The sequence below is a fragment of the Aquarana catesbeiana genome, linkage group LG01, assembly GCF_042186555.1.
Source record: "Aquarana catesbeiana isolate 2022-GZ linkage group LG01, ASM4218655v1, whole genome shotgun sequence".
In the NCBI taxonomy this organism is placed as follows: Eukaryota; Metazoa; Chordata; class Amphibia; order Anura; family Ranidae; genus Aquarana; species Aquarana catesbeiana.
The window spans coordinates 204,731,644-204,749,345 of NC_133324.1; the positions used below are offsets into that span (position 1 = coordinate 204,731,644).

The 17,702-nt window shown below is 42.7% G+C and overlaps 1 protein-coding gene across 2 annotated transcripts in view; it reads left to right on the top strand.

Annotated features, from left to right (window-relative positions):
- Positions 1-17,702, top strand: part of SRFBP1 (serum response factor binding protein 1) — a 213,506-nt gene that overhangs the window by 75,971 nt on the left and 119,833 nt on the right. For both annotated transcript variants that reach the window (XM_073624677.1, XM_073624678.1), the window contains one exon: positions 11,059-11,131. In XM_073624677.1, coding sequence (XP_073480778.1) covers positions 11,059-11,131 — 73 coding nt within the window. The remainder of the gene's footprint in view (positions 1-11,058; positions 11,132-17,702) is intronic.

The following is a 17,702-nucleotide window of genomic DNA, read 5'->3' on the forward strand; positions in this document are numbered from 1 at the left end:
ATTGGAATTCTGTTGTTGCCAATCACACGCCATTCCTCTCTGCAATGAACAGAGTACAGCAGGAAGTGTAACCTTGCACACCATCTCTTGGACAAGAAATGTGCTATTCTAGCTATAAAGGGCACACAAATATAGGACTGATCACTTGATCATGTTTTTTTCTGCTCTGATATCGTTCTTTTTACCAGAGAAACAGCAAATTGTATTTTTTTAAGACATGATTTGTAATGTGTGTGTATATAGAGTTTACACACACAAAACTCTATTTAGTCACACACAAATCTTTGGTTGTTGTAAAGTGTTTGTGTAGTCACCAAACACACAAACATTATTGTGAGCAGAAAAGCACAGTCCTTCTACACAAAGTGTGAATGGGGATTACGTCCATATTAGAATCATTGCAGTCTTAGGCCTCATGTACACTGCTGCTGGTAAACGGATGTTTCGGAGCAGTTGGGAGTTTTTTTTTCAACTGCCCCTGAACTCTCCTCTGTTATCTAGTTGAGTTTACAGGCATTTTTTGGAACGCAAAAAAATGCGTTCAAAAGCTGAGTTTACAGACATTTCAAGTGCCAAGCGCTCTTAAACATGGAAAGTCGCGTTTAGCTGCGTTTCATTTATGCCGCGTACACACGAGCGGACATTACGGCGGACTTTGCCCGGCGGACTGGATTTCGTCGGACAATTCGATGTGTGTGGGCTCCAGCAGACTTTGTTTTCTCAAAAGTTGGACGGACTTAGATTTGAAACTTGTTTAAAATTTATCCGTTGAAATCGAGTCCGGTCGAAAAGTCCGCCGTCTGTATGCTAGTTCGACGGACAAAAAGCCATGCTAGGGCAGCTATTGGCTACTGGCTATGAACTTCCTTGTTTTAGTCCGGTCGTACGTCATCACGTACGAATTCAACGGACTTTGGTGGATTGTGTGTAGGCAAGTCCGTTCATTCAGAAAGTCCGTCGGAAAGTACATCGAAAAGTCCGCCGGGCAAAGTCCGCCGTAATGTCCGCTCGTGTGTACGCGGCATTACAGGCGTTTTTCATTTTTGGCTATTTAAAAAAAAATTATATATACAGCGTCATACAAAAGTGAGTACACCCCTTACATTTTTGTAAATATTATATCTTTTCATGCGACAACACTGAAGAAATGACACTTTGCTACAATGTAAAGTAGTGAGTGTACAGCTGGTATAACTGTATTTGCTGTCCCCTCAAAATAACTCAACACATAACCATTAATGTCTAAACCACTGGCAACAAATGTGAGTACACCCCTAAGTGAAAATGTCAAAATTGGGCCCAAAGTGTCAATATTTTGTGTGGCCACCATTATTTTCCAGCACTGCCTTAACCCTCTCGGGCATGAAGTTCACCAGAGCTTCACAGGTTGGCACTGGAGTCCTCTTCCACTCCTCCATGATGACATCACAGAGCTGGTAGAATTAGAGACCTTGCGCTCCTCCACCTTCCGTTTGAGGATGCGCCACAGATGCTCAATAGTTTAGGTCTGGAGACATGCTTGGCCAGTCCATCACCTTTACCCTCAGTTTCTTTAGTAAGGCAGTGGTTGTCTTGGAGGTGTTTTTGAGGTCCTTATCATGTTGGAATACTGCCCTGAGGTCCAGTCTTCGAAGGGAGGGGAACATGCTCTGCTTCTGTTTGTCACAATACATGTTGGCATTCATGGTTCTCTCAATGCACTGTAGCTCCCCAGTGCCGGCAGCACTCATGCAGCCCCAGACCATGACACTCCCACCACCATGCTTGACTGTAGGCAAGACACATTTGTCTTTGTACTCCTCATGTGGTTGCCGTCACACGCTTGACACCATCTGAACCAAATACAATTATCTTGGTCTCATGAGACCACAGGACATGGTTCCAGTAATCCATGCCCTTAGTATGCTTATCTTCAGCAAACTGTTGGGCTTTCTTGTGCATCATCTTTAGAATAGGCTTCCTTATGGGACGACAGCCATGAAGACCAATTTGATGCAGTGTGCCGTGTGCCTGGGCTGACCCCCCCACCCCTTCAACCTCTGCAGCAATGCTGGAAGCACTCATATGTCTATTTCTCAAAGACAACCTCTGGATGTGACGCTGAGCACGTGCACTCAACTTCTTTGGTCGACCATGGCGAGGCCTTTTCTGAGTGGAACCTGTCCTGTTAAACTGCTGTATGGTCTTGGCCACCATGCTGCAGCTCAGTTTCAGGGTCTTGGCAATCTTCTTATAGCCTAGGCCATCTTTATGTAGCGCAACAATTCTTTTTTTCAGATCCTTTAGAGAGTTCTTTGCCATGAGGTGCCATGTTGAACTCCCAGTGACTAATATGAGAGATTGGGAGCGATAACACCATATTTAACACACCTGCTCTCCATACACACCTGAGACTTTGTAACACTAATCAGTCACATCACACCGGGGAGGGAAAATGGCTAATTGGACACAATTTGGACCTTTTCACTTAGGGGTGTACTAATTTTTGTTGCCAGCGGTTTAGACATTAATGGCTGTGTGTTGAGTTATTTTTAGGGGACAGCAAATTTACACTGTTATACAAGCTGTACACTCACTTTACATTGTAGCAAAGTGTCATTTAAGCATTTTCTCCCTTCAAAGAGATTTTCAGTTCTCTATCCCATGGAGGAGAAATTCACCAAAAAATGCAAGGTACCAGCAGTTGACGCTGCGATTTCCAGTGTGAATAAAAGCCTAACTTGTCCAGTAGACAATGCACAAATGCTTAAGGATCCAACAGATAAAAGGTTGGAATTCCTGTTAAAATCCACTTTTTCCTTGGCAGGTGCCGTTACTCAGGCTGCATTCGCTGCAATAGGCGTCTGTCAATCCCTAAAGGACCAATTTAGACAGGCCCTTAAAGAGGTTCCTGCACCACAAGCCCAGGAATTGGCCGAACTACCAAAAGCATTATGCTTTGCCATAAATGCCATTAAAGATTCTATTCAGCAGGCATCCCGCCTTACGCTTATATGCGTAGAATCCTGTGGTTAAAAAATTGGTCAGCCGAAGCACCATGTGAAAAGCTCCTGACTGGGTTCCCTTTTCATGGGGATCGGCTATTTGGGGATGATTTGGACAAATACATCCAAACAATTTCTAGTGGGGAAAGTACTCTTTTGCCAGTCAAAAGAAAGTCTGGCAAGAGGAAATTCAGGACACATGGGTCATCTCCACGGTAAATCTGGGGTACAAGCTGGAATTTCGGGACTTTTCACCGTCTCGTATCCTGAGGTCAAACGTTCCCAAAGATCCAGAGAAAAGGCAATCTCTGTTTCGGGCACTAGACCGATTAATGGCTCAGGGGGTGATCATGCGGATCCCCACAGCAAAGCAAGGTTTGGGGTTTTATTCAAACCTCTTCACAGTACCAAAACCGAATGGAGATGTCACACCCATTCTAGATCTAGAGAATCTAAATCAGTTCCTGAAGATCCGCTCCTTTCGCATGGAGACGATCAGGTCAGTAGTTTCTACCCTACTAGGAGAAGAACTTCTGGCGTCTATCGACATCAGGGATGCATATCTGCATGTCCCTTTATTTCCCGCTCGCCAAAGGTTTCTGCGGCTCGAGGTAGAACAGCAGCATTTCCAGTTTGTAGCCTTGCCCTTTGGGCTAGCTACAGCACCCCAGGTGTTTACAAAAGTCCTGGCCCCACCTCTAGCCAGGTTAAGGGCACAGGGCATAACAGTCTTGCCGTACTTAGACGATCTATTTCTAATAGACAAGTCGGTGGCTCGTTTAGAGAAAAGCGTGCACATTACAACCAGTTACCTGGAAAGTTTGGGTTGGATTATCAACCTAGAGAAATCTTCCTTAAAACCAATAAAAAGGCTGGAGTACTTCAGTCTGATTATAGACACAGCCCAGAAAAAGGTGTTCTTGCTACAGGCAAAGATCAGCTCCATAAGAGAGCTGGTGCGGATGGTCAGGTCAAAAGGCGATCCCTCCATTTGCCTTTGCATGAGGTTGCTAGGAAAGGTGGTGGCTTCATTCAAAGCGGTTTCCTATGCCCAGTTTCATTCAAGACTGTTGCAAAACAGTATCCTTTCTACTTGGAACAAAACAATTCAAGCTTTAGACTTGCCAATGCGGCTGTCCCCAAGGGTGTCCCAAAGCCTCAGTTGGTGGTTACTAACCCAGAATCTGCTGAACAGAAAATCCTTCAGACCAGTTATCTGGAAAGTGGTAACGACAGATGCCAGCCTTTCAGGCTGGGGAGCAGTAATAGAAAAGACAACTGTCCAGGGACAGTGGTCAAGAGCCGAAAGAACCTTGCCCATCAATATCCTAGAGATTCGGGCAGTGCATCTGGCTCTGAAGGCCTGGGCTTCCAGGTTATGGGATTGTCCTGTCAGGATCCAATCTGACAATGCCACAGCTGTGGCCTATATCAATCACCAAGGGGACACCAAGAGTTTCTCAGTGCAGAGAGAGGTGAACCATATTCTAACAGAAAGGAATGTTCCGTGCCTATCGGCGGTCTTCATTCCGGGAGTAGAGAATTGGCAGGCGGACTACTTGAGCCGCCAGCAGTTATTCCAGGGGGAATGGTCTCTTCACCCCGACATTTTTTGGGCTATTTGCCAAAGATGGGGGACTCCGTAGGTAGATCTTCTAGCATCCAGATTCAACATGAAGTTAGTCAACTTTGTGTCCAGGACAGGGGATCCACTCGCATGCGGAACAGATGCTTTGGTGACCCCGTGGGATCAGTTTTCACTGATCTATGCCTTTCCCCTATTCAGTTGCTGCATTGACTTCTTTGCAGGATCAAGCTGGAAAGAAAGCCAGTAATTCTGGTAGCACCAGCATGGTCCAGAAGGTCATGGTATGCAGAAACCATAAAGATCGCGGTGGAGGGTCCATGGTCCCTCCCACTACGACCAGAACTACTCTCACAGGGGCCAATATTCCATCCTACCTTTCGAGCGCTAAATTTAACGGCTTGGCTATTGAAACCCACATTCAGAAAAATGTGGGCTTTCCATGTCAGTTATCTCTACCTTGATTTTTCAAGGAAGCCGGCTTCCAGAACTATATATTATAGAGTCTGGAGGGCTTATGTTTCCTGGTGTGAATCCAAGGGTTGGCACCCTCGGAGGTAATTCAAAGGCAGAATTCTTGCCTTTCTACAATAAGGGGTAGAGATGAAGTTGGCCTTGAGTACTATTAAGGGCCAAGTCTCAGCTTAATCGGTCTTATTTCAAAGACCGCTTGCTACACATTCTTTAGTCCGAGGTTTATAACACTGTGAACTTACCAGGAGTGAGTGTGTGCTGAGGTAAGCTCAGCTAACTACTTGTTTCATTGTTCCGGGTCTCTGTCCAGCACCATAGCACTAAGGCAATGGGACTGGAACAGGCTGAAATTGATTAAGGGGTCAGCATTGCCATGTCCACCAATGCAGGTGGGGGCTGTGGGAGGTCAGTGGTAGTGAAAGTTAACCCTCCCCCACATGCATTGGTCTTTATGACAGTGAATGTTAATTTCCTCATCCCCACCCCACCTTGCATTGGTCCTCATGGCAGTGAAATTTTAACCCACCACCCCCTTCTGCATTTGTGGTCATGTCAGTGAAAATTAACCCCCTCCCCCTATATTGGGGGTCATGGGAGGGGTTACATTTCAATGCCACTAACCATGTAGGAGAGGGGGATATTAATACTGACACCTGTGCTAGCGGTTATTAATGCGTCCACTGACTTCAATGCTGGTAGTTACTAATGCGTCCTCTGATACCTGCGTTGGGGGTTATTATGGCGTCTGGCACCAGTGCTGGGGGTTTTTAATGCATCCGCTGACATCAATGCTAAGGGTTATTACCACAGCCTCGGATACTTGCTTTGGAGGTTATTATAGAGTTGCCACCTCATCCCTTAAAACCTGAACACACATTAATTACGCAGGATCTGTGGCTGATTTAGGTGGTAATTAAATTCACTTGGTGCCTTATCTGCATTAAATTAGCCTCAGAACCTGTGTAATTCATATGTGTTCGGGTTTAAATAGATGAGGTGGCACCCCTAGGTTATTATAACGTCCACTGACGCCAATGCTGGGGGTTATAATTACATTGTAATTTAATTCGAGTTTAGGGGCCGGGGAGGGGTAACCGGTGGCGAGTAGCTCTTAAGGCCTGGCTAGTAGCTCAGGACTTGAAATTTTGAGCCCTGTGTATGTATGTATATATGTGTGTGAGTGTGTATGTGTGTGTGTATATATATATATATATATATATATATATATATAATTTAGCAGAGACCCTAGAGAATAAAATGGAGATTTTTGCAATATTTTATGTCACACTGTATTTGCGCAGCAGTCTTTAAAAAGCTAATTTTATATGAAAAAATTATACTTCAATTAATTAAAAAAACAAAACCGTAAACTTAGCCTAATTTTTCTGTATAATGTGAAAGATGATGTTATGCCGCGAGAATCACAAGAGAGTTGTGATCTTTATTCTAAGCAAAAAAAAGGTGATTCTCATTTTATCCAGAGTCGTGCAGCTCTACAGAAGGGGCAGTGGCTTGGAGTGAACACATGCCACGACTGCGATACTCTTGCTTCATGGCTGTGGTGGGAACTATACCTCCTGTTGTGCTTGGTGGGCACTACTGCTTGTCAGACACAACCAATTCTAGTGAATGGAGCCACACTGCAATTGCGCACAATCTGCATGTTTGCAGTGCAGTACAACAGCATTTAGGGGGTTAAAATAGGTGATGAGGTGGTGATACAACTCCTCACCGCCTGTCAAATGCTCTCTGAAGAGTGATCTAAATGCAGATCACTCTTCAGCCTGCAAAGCAGGTGTAAACGTGTCATTCCTGTCTTTCAGTATGCCACAGAATAATGGTAACTGCAAGACTACAGAGGAAGGACTATGGGAGGTTAATATGAAGGTGTTTCCTTCATATGTAAAATAATCCCTTCGCAGAGAGCAGGGCACTGCATTGGAAGGGTGGGATCTAAGGGGTGAGACTCCCTATTCACACTGGTCAGCACTTTTAACTGGGCAGGATTGAATTCTAATTGTGATCCATTCAATCCTGCCCAGCAGCACAGCTAGCTTTCAGAACAGGCTGTGTGGGGTTTCCTTTTTGAATAATGCTGTGATCTGTGAGGAGGGACTTGGGAGGTTTGGACTCATCCTGTAGGTGTAACTGGGCGGAACTGAATAATTAGGATGTATTTAATCACACCCACCATCAGAGCTGTGAAGGAAGTTACTTCCTTTGCAAAGTCACAAAGACTACAAGGAGTGTGTTTTAGGATAGAGATGCAGCAGTAAGTAGCTCTGGAAGGGTCTTAGTCTACAGCAGACTATGCAGAATGTCAGATGGTACAAAGCCACAACTAAACCCGGAATATCAGGGGATCTACAGACAACAGAGCAACATGGTACAGAGATATGTTCTATGCTGGGATTGATCATTCCATTCAGTTCTAAGGAAAAGAAACTTGGAGTTCAGCTTTAAGAAGGAAGTTCATTTTGAAAAAAAAGGCATCAGCTTCAAATCCTGTAGCTGCTGACTTTTAATAAAAAGTCACTTACCTGTCTAGGGATCCAGTGCTGTTTTCATCCGGGCTAGTTCTTCACTAGTCTTCAGATTCCTGGCACCAGCATCCTGCTGGGCAACCAACTATGCTGCTCTTTACTTTACAGCCAGCTGCCCACTGTGCGTGCGTGAGCCGCGCTGCACCTGTGAATGGTCCCCTAGTCTTCTGGAACCAAGAATGCTTCCCAGAAGGGAGGGGAAGAAAGAACTTCTGCTTGGATCTCCTTGGTGATAGAAGTGGGAGTGGGTACTTGTCAAACTAGGTGCTTGCTCCCCCTCAAAAAAGTGACGTTCCAAAAGTGACAGGGGAGGAGGACTTAAATCAGAATTTCCCCTTATGAACCAACTGTAGGATGCAGGAGAGGTTTGAATGGCCAGAGATGAGCAGGTGACTGTAGGTGGCAGCAAGTACTAACCAAAGTGAAACTGCATGCCTCTTTTTATAAGGAGCAGTAGCGGGAAGGTGCTACCTCACACTGATCAGCAAGGAAAAGAGCATGGAGTGTGCACATGTGTGCTCCACCAAGTGACGCGTCACTCGTTTTCTCTTCTTTTTACCTATTTCCATGGAGGTCAGTGGAAGAAAATGGTGTAATAATGCCACCCGACATTTGTAATAAACAAGGTAGTTCGGTGCTCATCCCGTATGGCCTCTACGGAACCTGGGTCATATCCTTATTAAAGAAAAATGATTGAAGGAAAAAAAAATCTTCCAAAAATTAACTAGTAAATTAGTTACATATCTTGATAAAGAAAAGACACCTATCCTAGCACACTAGCAAAAAACTGAGGCATGGGAGTGGGAAAGGTATACCAGGCTGGTGTTTTTTTCTTTTGCCAATATCCATATCCACCTGTAGGTGGCGGTGTAACCCAAATATCTCTGAATCATGTGTCCTGAATAAAGATGGGCTCGGGCATGTTCACACACTCCACGTGCAGAGCCTGCCAGGAAGTCAGCACGGCACTGCGCTAATCACAGGCAGTGAGACATTTCCCGATCTCTGCACCCGCACATCGGGAATGTCTCGCTGCCTGTGATTAGCGCAGCGCTGTGCTGATTTCCTGGCGGGCTCTGCACGTGGAGTGTGCGAACACGCCCGAGCTCATCCTTGGTCCTCAATGAACAAAACAGAAATAGACTTTTCATTAAACCTGAAAAAAAATATGTGGAAACACACTCTACGCAAATTAGGAATAGAAAAAAATGTGCTCCCAAGCCCCCTTGTGTGGCCTAAAGCCTAGGTCCGTGATCACATTGTTGTGCATAAGGCTATCAAGTAGAGGTGCACTGAATGGAAATTTTGGTACCGAAAATGCAGGATGCACTTGGCCGAAAACCAAAAATGACAGTTTTTAAAATATATATATATATATATATATATATATATATATATATATATATATATATATATAATTGTATTATGTTCGACTTTTTAATTAGTATCATGAATTTACATGAATGTGACTTTATTGTCGGACAATTTTGCCACCTTTAGAACAAGAAAAGCTCAATAAAAATGTATCCCTTTAAACTCTATGTATGTCCTCACATTGGTCCATTGCGCATCCACTGTGATGTTAAAAATCCTACTTGCTGCATTTTTGGTCAAGTAAAAAAACTGCTCCAAAAACATGCCTCCCCATTGAAATGCATTGAAAACGCAGCAAGAACACATCAATAACGCACCCCTGTTATGTTTTTGATGCAGTTTTTGAGTCACTTGACCTATGAAAAACACACTATAAGCATAGTAAAAATCATGGCAAAGTCGCAACAAAATCCCTTCCATTTTTGGTGCCATTGTCTGCACCTTTTTCTCTTATTGGCAAAATGCTGATAACACCATTTTCGACCGATTTATATTTCGGTGCATCTCTACTATCAAGGCATTGTAGATGCTTCACATCACCAACAGGGCTTGCCATAAGAATATATGAAAATTTCATTTTAGAGAGGGAAACCAAAAAGTTTAGTGTATAGCAGAGCTCTGGCAGTCAAACTATGACTAGACATTTAGGGTAACATCTCTGTCAGTGTTGTTTAAGTACCAAATAAGATGTGTGGAGGTTCAATCTTTACTTTCCCTTAAACTAGAAAAAAAATTAATAGATAAGATCCCCCCTATTTTTTTGCTTTTGCACTATACAAACAGGCTTCAGTTTGCATTTGAACACCGCTTTTACTAAATATTTGCAAAGCTTTTAGCAAATCATGTCAGCTTTGTCGCTTTACAAATGAATATTGCTTTTCAGTTTTCAGGAATGCTGTTTAACCACATGCAAACCCGTCCACAGTACTTCTACTGCCGGCAGCTGCAGGCACTTTGACATACTGGTACATTGCAGTGAAGATGCGCGGCTGTGCGATCCTATGACCGCTGTGTCCACCGGATCTTGGCGCTTGGTACCCGACTGCTGTGAGTTGCGGTGGTGTCATGTGATTGCTATTATTGGTCATAGCGATCACATGATCATAATGTAAATATATATATATATATTTTTTTTTACATTCTGTTACCAGTCAGTATGCCTGATCACCACCACACCAGTCATATGATGACACACTGTACTGCACTGGTAACAGTATTTACAAAAAGAAAATTGTTAAAAAAACTAATTTTATTTATTTTCCAAAAAATTGTGACTTCAAAAAAACCCACCACTCAGACTGCCTACTTTTCCAAAAAGGGGTCATTTGGGGCGATCTGTACTGCCCTGGCATTTTAGGAGCTCAAGAAAGGAGGCCATCAGTACATCAGGATTGATAATTTTTCAAATATATACCATAGTTTGTAGACCTTTTACACGGGCTAAATAATATACACTGATTTGGGTTATTTTTTATCAAAGAATTGTAGAAGAATACATTTTGGCCTAAATATACGAAGAGAAATTATTTGCAAAATTTTATAACATAAACTAAGAAAAACTTGCGCCCCCCCCCCCCCCCCCCAATTTTCTGTATTTATTTATATATATATATATATATATATATATATATATATATATATATATATACACACACACACAAGAAAAAAAAAACCCAGTGGTGATTAAAGATCACAAAAAGAAAGTTCTACTTGTGTGAAAAAAAATGATAAATATGTTATTTGCGTAAAGTGTTGTATGACCGAGCAATTGCCAGTTAAAGTAGTGCATTGCTGAATGGCAAAAAATGCCCTGGTCATGAAGGGGGGGGTAAAACCTGCCAGTGGTTAAAGCTGGCTAACAACTTTGCAAATGCTTTTTAAAATGTTGCTGTACACGCTGCTGGTCTACAAACTGAAGCTTGTGTACATGGCTTTAGAATCGCACTCTAATCTTGGTACATAAACAGCCTATCAAATCTTACTGGAAACCAAAACTGTTGTCTGCTGAACAGCCTGTATGCGACCTTAATTGATACGTATGTTCTGATCACGTGATTGTTATCCCATTGATTAAAATTGATTTACATCATGTCATCAGGGGAAAAGAAGAGCTAATTCAAAAGAATCAGAGACGGGCGCAAAGGCTTCTTGAAGAAATACACACTATCAAGGTATGTATATATGTACTTGTACTTTTGTGACTCAACATAAGACCTATTAGTTATCCCCTCATTGTGCTATTGTATTCAGTCTTGACAAACTTACAGATTAACTGGAACATTAAAACTGTTCTGATCCAACCTTTTTTTTTTTTTATATTTCCTCTGTGATGTGGGCCCATTTGGCACATGTGCTTGCCAAGCTTAATGTAAGCGGGTTTAGGTATGCACGCACTACTATAGTTTTGGAGTATTTTCTGGAAGTCCACAGGAAAATGAGGAAAGTTCCTGCCTTACTAGACTTAGACTGGGAATGCAGAGTTGTACGGTGACATCATGCTCTTTCTATAGCCACTCCTTTATACATTTTTCAAAGATGTTGTCACCACCTAGTTTTGTGCCCAGAGCTCAGGAAAAGTTGTAGCATTTGGAATAATGTGAAGTACACCAAAGACATAATAGCATTCCTGTCTGAAGATAAGGACCTCATGCTATTCTAACTTTATTCTCTCAAACGCTTTTGGTCTGCATAGTACAGTATACTGAAACTGTTCCATTTGTACACTGACAGTGCCAGTAAGTTTACATGAAACTAAAGACAGTTATTAAATAACCATCAAATCTGACTACTATATGATTCAGCGGACACCTGTACTGATAGAACTGTATAATAACATATGTTGACCTCCTTTTGAAAATGCCAATTGCCTGACTCTCTGGCTTTAGTATATTTATATTTTGGTCGGACATTGATCGGACATTCCGACAACAAAATCCATGGATTTTTTCTGACGGATGTTGGCTCAAACTTGTCTTGCATACACACGGTCACACAAAGTTGTCGGAAAATCTGATCGTTCTGAACGCAATGGCGTAAAACACTTACGTCGGGACTATAAACGGGGCAGTAGCCAATAGCTTTCGTCTCTTAATTTATTCTGAGCATGCGTGGCACTTTGTGCGTCGGATTTGTGTACACTCAATCGGAATTTCCGACAACGGATTCTGTTGTCGGAAAAAATTTTATAGCAAGCTCTCAAACTTTGTGTGTCGAAAATTCCTATGGAAAATGTGTGATGGAGCCCACACACGGTCAGAATTTCCGACAACAAGGTCCTATCACACATTTTCCATTGGAAAATCCTATCATGTGTACAGGGCATTAGAGTGGGGACCTGGACAAACATGCAACAAGTGGATGTAGCAAACCTGATCAGCAAACTTTTAACAGGTCAGCAAACTCAAAATATTAAAGCCTGGCAGCCTGGAAATTGGCATTGGATTTGTCAGCAATTGCATCCTTCAAATTTTTTTTTAGCACAAGTGTTTACTATACTTCACTATACTGAAAGCGTATGTAAACCCTCACCTTGTAAAACAACCTAGCAAAGGGACTGATCGGAACACCAGGGATTTCACATGAAGCAATACAAAGAGAACAGGAATATGAGATGTTGGGTTTACATACATACTCTTTAAAGCATTTGTTACCCCAGCACTTAATATTCCTGATATGTGCTCTACCATGTACTTGTATGAGAAAGTATCCTGTTCTCTTTGTATTGCTTCCTTTGTGTGAATTACCTGGTGTTCCAGCCAGTCCATCTGCTTTCTCTATTAAAAACTGACCACACTAAGCAGGAGAGCACACCATGGTTAGTTCTCTAGCTGTGCTGCGAACTTAGTGTGCTCTCCTCCAATGATCAGACTTGTCCTGACATGCCAACAGAGGGAATGTGATCACTTATAAAAAAAAAAAGGGAAAACAAAGGTAATTATAATTTTTTTATATCTATACAAAAATGTTTTGCATTTCATTTCTATTTTATACTGAATGGGTGGTTTTACAAAGTAATCGTATTATGTAATTTTCTGGAACTTGTTTATGTAGGTGTTTATACAGCATTCATTAAAAAAGAGTTTCAGTAGGAAAGATATAAAAGCATAAAGCAAGGTTCCACACAAAAGTGGAACTTCCGCTTTAAGCACCCCTCGGCCCCTTACATGCCACATTTCGCATGTAATTTTTTTTGGGGGGGGGGCGACTAGGTGGGATTACCTGTCCCACTTCCGACTACGGGCCGCCTAAGCAATGACTCCTCTCCCCATAGGTGGCCCCTCCCTCTCGGCAATCTTCTGGGACACGTCACAGGTTCCAGAAGCTTGCCTGTCGACTCGGAGAACGCAGCGCGACTCACAGTGCACGCCCAGCCGTGAAGCCGCAAGCTGTCATGGCTGGGTGCCCACAGTTTAACTGGAGACGCTGCTGAGAGGAAGAGGAGCGAGGCTCCGTGCGGCCCCATCGCTGAGCCGGGGGACAGGTGAGTGTATGTTTATTCAAAGTCAGGAGCTACACTTTTTGTAGCTGCTGACTTTTAATAAACGAAAAAAAGCCTGGAACTCCGCTTTAAGGCCCCATTCCCTCATTCGTTCTTAATGGCACACCAAACATGGTGCGATTTTGCGGCGATTTTCCCATGCCGATAACACGCAACAAATCGTGGAAAAATGTGTGTGATAAAATCGCACAAAGCTCATCACCCAAAAAGCTGAAAGGTGCTTGAGATTCTTTTGCACAACAAATGCGCATAGGGCCGCCTATTCAAGTGAACTGTATTTTTGTCTTAAATCTTTGATTCATTTTGTAGCTTCTTTCAGCAAGAAGGGAATAAAGCATGTATTTGCCTGTATATCCACATGAGTATTAAGGTTACAATTTTTTTATTTAGTTTTTAAAATTCAATATTTTTTTATTTTATTTCCTGCGGACTTCCATCTTTTTGTTTTGTTGTTTAATGGAAAGCAGCTGAAATGCCTTTCTTCCTTGACCTTATGAATAGGCCCCCATGCTACCTTTAATGGGCCACCAGCTCCATAAAGGTAGCATGCAACCCCCAGGCACAGAGCATGAGTAAAAAAAGAAATCTTCCATGCTGTTAATTTGGGTTAAAAACTTTTAAAACTACTTAGATCCACTTGTTTCCAAGCTACAGACATAAGTCAGAAAAGAGGGAACCTTCAGCATGAGAGGAATATTTACACGATCATGATGGATGATATTGTCTGCAAGCTGTTGTAATTAAACAGCATTATTGTAATTCCTTATGAGTTGTCAGTCAAAGCATTCACTTTTTGACCTGCCTGAGTGTTCTTATTAGATTGGAATGTGAGTCAGATGAATGGAACATGCTGATTTTTTACTTGAAACGTGTGTATGCAACTGTGCTTAGCATAATTTGAAACTCTGATTTATTAGCCAAACAATAAATCTTTTTAGCACAATTTATGTCTAGTGAACTGGTCATGTAACTTAACTCCATTGTAAAACTATCTTTATGAAATCAGATTTACTTTTATGTGTCTTCATAAATAAATCTGGCATCCATCCATGTGAAGATTTGAATTACTGTTCCTGTATGCAGACACTTACTTTTAGCCTTGTCCAGAGTTTCAGACACTGGACTGTTGGCTATTACAGAAACATATGCCATGTGTTGACTGATTAGAGCGTAACTCCTTTGCAAACATTTGTATTTCATTTTGAATAGATCATGGAACGATAAAAGGCTCTTGTGACAAACGTAAGACCACCTTCACCCACCTATGATAAGTGGTTGGTCAAAACTTACCGGTATGCGACAATGCCACTCTCAGCCTCACCCTGCACAAAGATTTTCCAGCTCACAGGACCACAATTCCTTGTGTGCCCCAGTGTCTGTGCTTTATAAAAAAAAAAATGCAGTCTATACCTGATTTCAGAGAGCCGCTTAGCGCTCACGTGACCGGCCGGCTCTCCCCTTTCCCAATTTCACAGAGCGGTAGGAGCTGAAAATCCCCTGTTGACGTCAGTTGGGAGAAGGAGAGAGCCAAACAGTCATGTTAGCGCCGCTCTGAAATCAGGTATAGATGGCATTTTCTTGAATAAAACACAGAGACGGGCACACAGAATTAGGAGATGCCCAGGATTACATGACACATTAAAAGTAATTTCAGAGGGGAAGGGGCGTGCACTGTCGCAAGCTGACAGGCGGGGGCGAGGAGAGATGTGGATGACGGAGGCACGTAAACTGACCACTGTGTCAGGGCTCAGCAGCCATGATAAACCGTGGTCAGTTTACAGGGGAGAAGGGCAGAACCAGGCAGGGTCAGCCAGATATTTCAGGTGTTACAGGGGGCCAAATCACACAGCACAAGCACAGTGCTGTATAACATGCTTTAAAAGAACAGGATCTTTTTTTTTTTTTTTTTTTTTTTTCTTTGTCAGGTAACAAATACTTTAAAGCGGTAGTAAACTCATCAAAAAAAAAAAGTTTCTTCCTGCAAAGCAATATAATGTGAAATGAAGCGCTGTCACCGTTGCAGCAGCTTCCATCATCACTCTGTCTTCCTCCCGGGTTTGCAGGCTGCCACGAGTTGAATGGCTGAGCCGCAATGACGTCACTGCTGTGCATGCATGCAGGAGTCTCAGACATGTCTCACGGCTCTGAAGGAACATCATGTTATACCGTTCAGAGCCAGTGACGTCATTGGGTGCTGCTCTCTAGAACATCTCCTACACGCTACATGTTTAACCACTTCCGGACTGCCCGCCGTCATTATACGGCGGTACTTTGAAGAGGGATATCTTTGTTATGGCAGAAGTTAGCTGCCATAACCCCGGTATCCTCTTCTTCAGGGGGCGGTCCGCTTCAAGATAAAAGTGGTCTTTGAGGCGGATTCGCCGCAAGATCACTTTTATCAGCGGCGGGAGAGGGGCCCCCCCTCTCTCCGCGTTCTGGTGCCCTCCGCCGCTTACTGGAGCTGGCGGAGGCGATCGGGTCCTCTTCCGTGTTAGGTATGGAGCTGAGTGAGGGAAAAATGGCCCCCACCCGGCTCCATACCATTGCAGGGCGGAAGCAACGTTAAAACATCACTTCCACCCATAGCTCTTAAAGAGGCTTTTTTTTTATTGCATTTTAGTGTAAATATGAGATCTGAGGTCTTTTTGACCCTAGATCTCATATTTAAGAGGTCCTGTCATGCTTTTTTTCTTTTACAAGGAATGTTTACATTCACATGTAATATGAATAAAAGTGATTTATTTTTACACTGTTCTTTAAAAAAAATATAAGGTAAAATAAATAATAAAAAAAAAAAATTTAAACGCGCCCCGGCCCGCTGAGCTGGCGTGCAAAAGCATACGTGAGTACCGCTCGCATATGAAAATGGTGTTCAAACCACACATGTGAGGTATCACCACGATTGGTAGAGCGAGAGCAATTATTCTAGCCCTAGACCTCATCTGTAACTCGAAACATGCAACCTGTAGAATTTTTGAAACATCACATATGAACATTTTTAAGGGTAAGTTTGTCACCATTCCACGAGTGGGCGCAACTTTGAAGTGTGACATGTTGGGTATCAATTTACAAATAACATCTTTCACAATATAAAAAAAAATTGGGCTAACTTTTCTGTTGTCTTATTTTTTTAACGTTTTTAAGCGTTTTTTGTGGTCAGAAAAAACGGCTCCTGAACACGATTTTAGGGCGTTCAGACAACAGCCCATAAACTCCACTGCTGATAAACGTCCAAAAACGTCCATGGATGCATAGAATAACATAGAGGGGAGTTTATGGGCTGTTAAAAAAAAAAAAAAACGCCCAAACTTCCAAAAACGGACGTTTTATGAGCTTCCGTGTGCATGGAGTCTAAAAGCTTGATAGTTTTATGAGGGCCATTAGAATGAGACTTGGGTATGGACTGTCATGTTAATGGGGTGTAGGCTAACTCAAAAGGTTTTTTGTTTGCCTTGTTTATTAATTAATAGTGTTGAGAACATTTGCTGCGTCCTCTCAGTTGACTGATGAGGATGATTTGAAATGCGGCTGAAATTTTAATTGTATAAGATGAAATTCTAATGTAGCCAGGTCCTGAAGAGGGGTTCACTGCTGCTAAAAAAAAGTTTTTTTTTTTTTTTTTTTTCAAATACCATGGCTGTCCTGGGCCATCTCACACAGCTTTTTGGGATGCCCATTCAATTATCATCACACCTGTGTTGGGTTTTTAATGGTCCTGGTAGGACAGAAAGTAATGCAAAATGTGTCCAATGGGGGCACAAATAAAGACACATTTTTTAGCAGAGTGGGGAAGTTATGCCTCGTTTCCACCGAGCGGTTCGGTTCGGTATGCTATTTTGGGTGTTTCCATTATGAAAGCGGCCCATACAACCGAACCGAACCGAACCGCTCCATTCAGGGTCCTGCTTCAGATGTGGAGCCATAGAAAATGGAACGGTTCGGTTAGGGCGGAGCTACGATACATTCCACTGATTGGCTGACAGAAAACCCTCTGCTGTGCTATGCTGAGGCATTTTTTCTAAACGCTGTATGGCCCCTTGTGGTCCCACTTGCGTGGAAACGCTCACCAGAATAGACCGGACCATTCTAGGCCATTCAAACTGTACCGACCCGAACCGATCCGCTCAGTGGAAACGAGGCATTCGATTTCCTGAAGATATTTTTTGTTTCTCTCCCTGTGACAGCCATACGCTCCATTTCTTGTCCTGGTGGCACAAGGAGAGGAAATGAAAGAAAATTTTTCC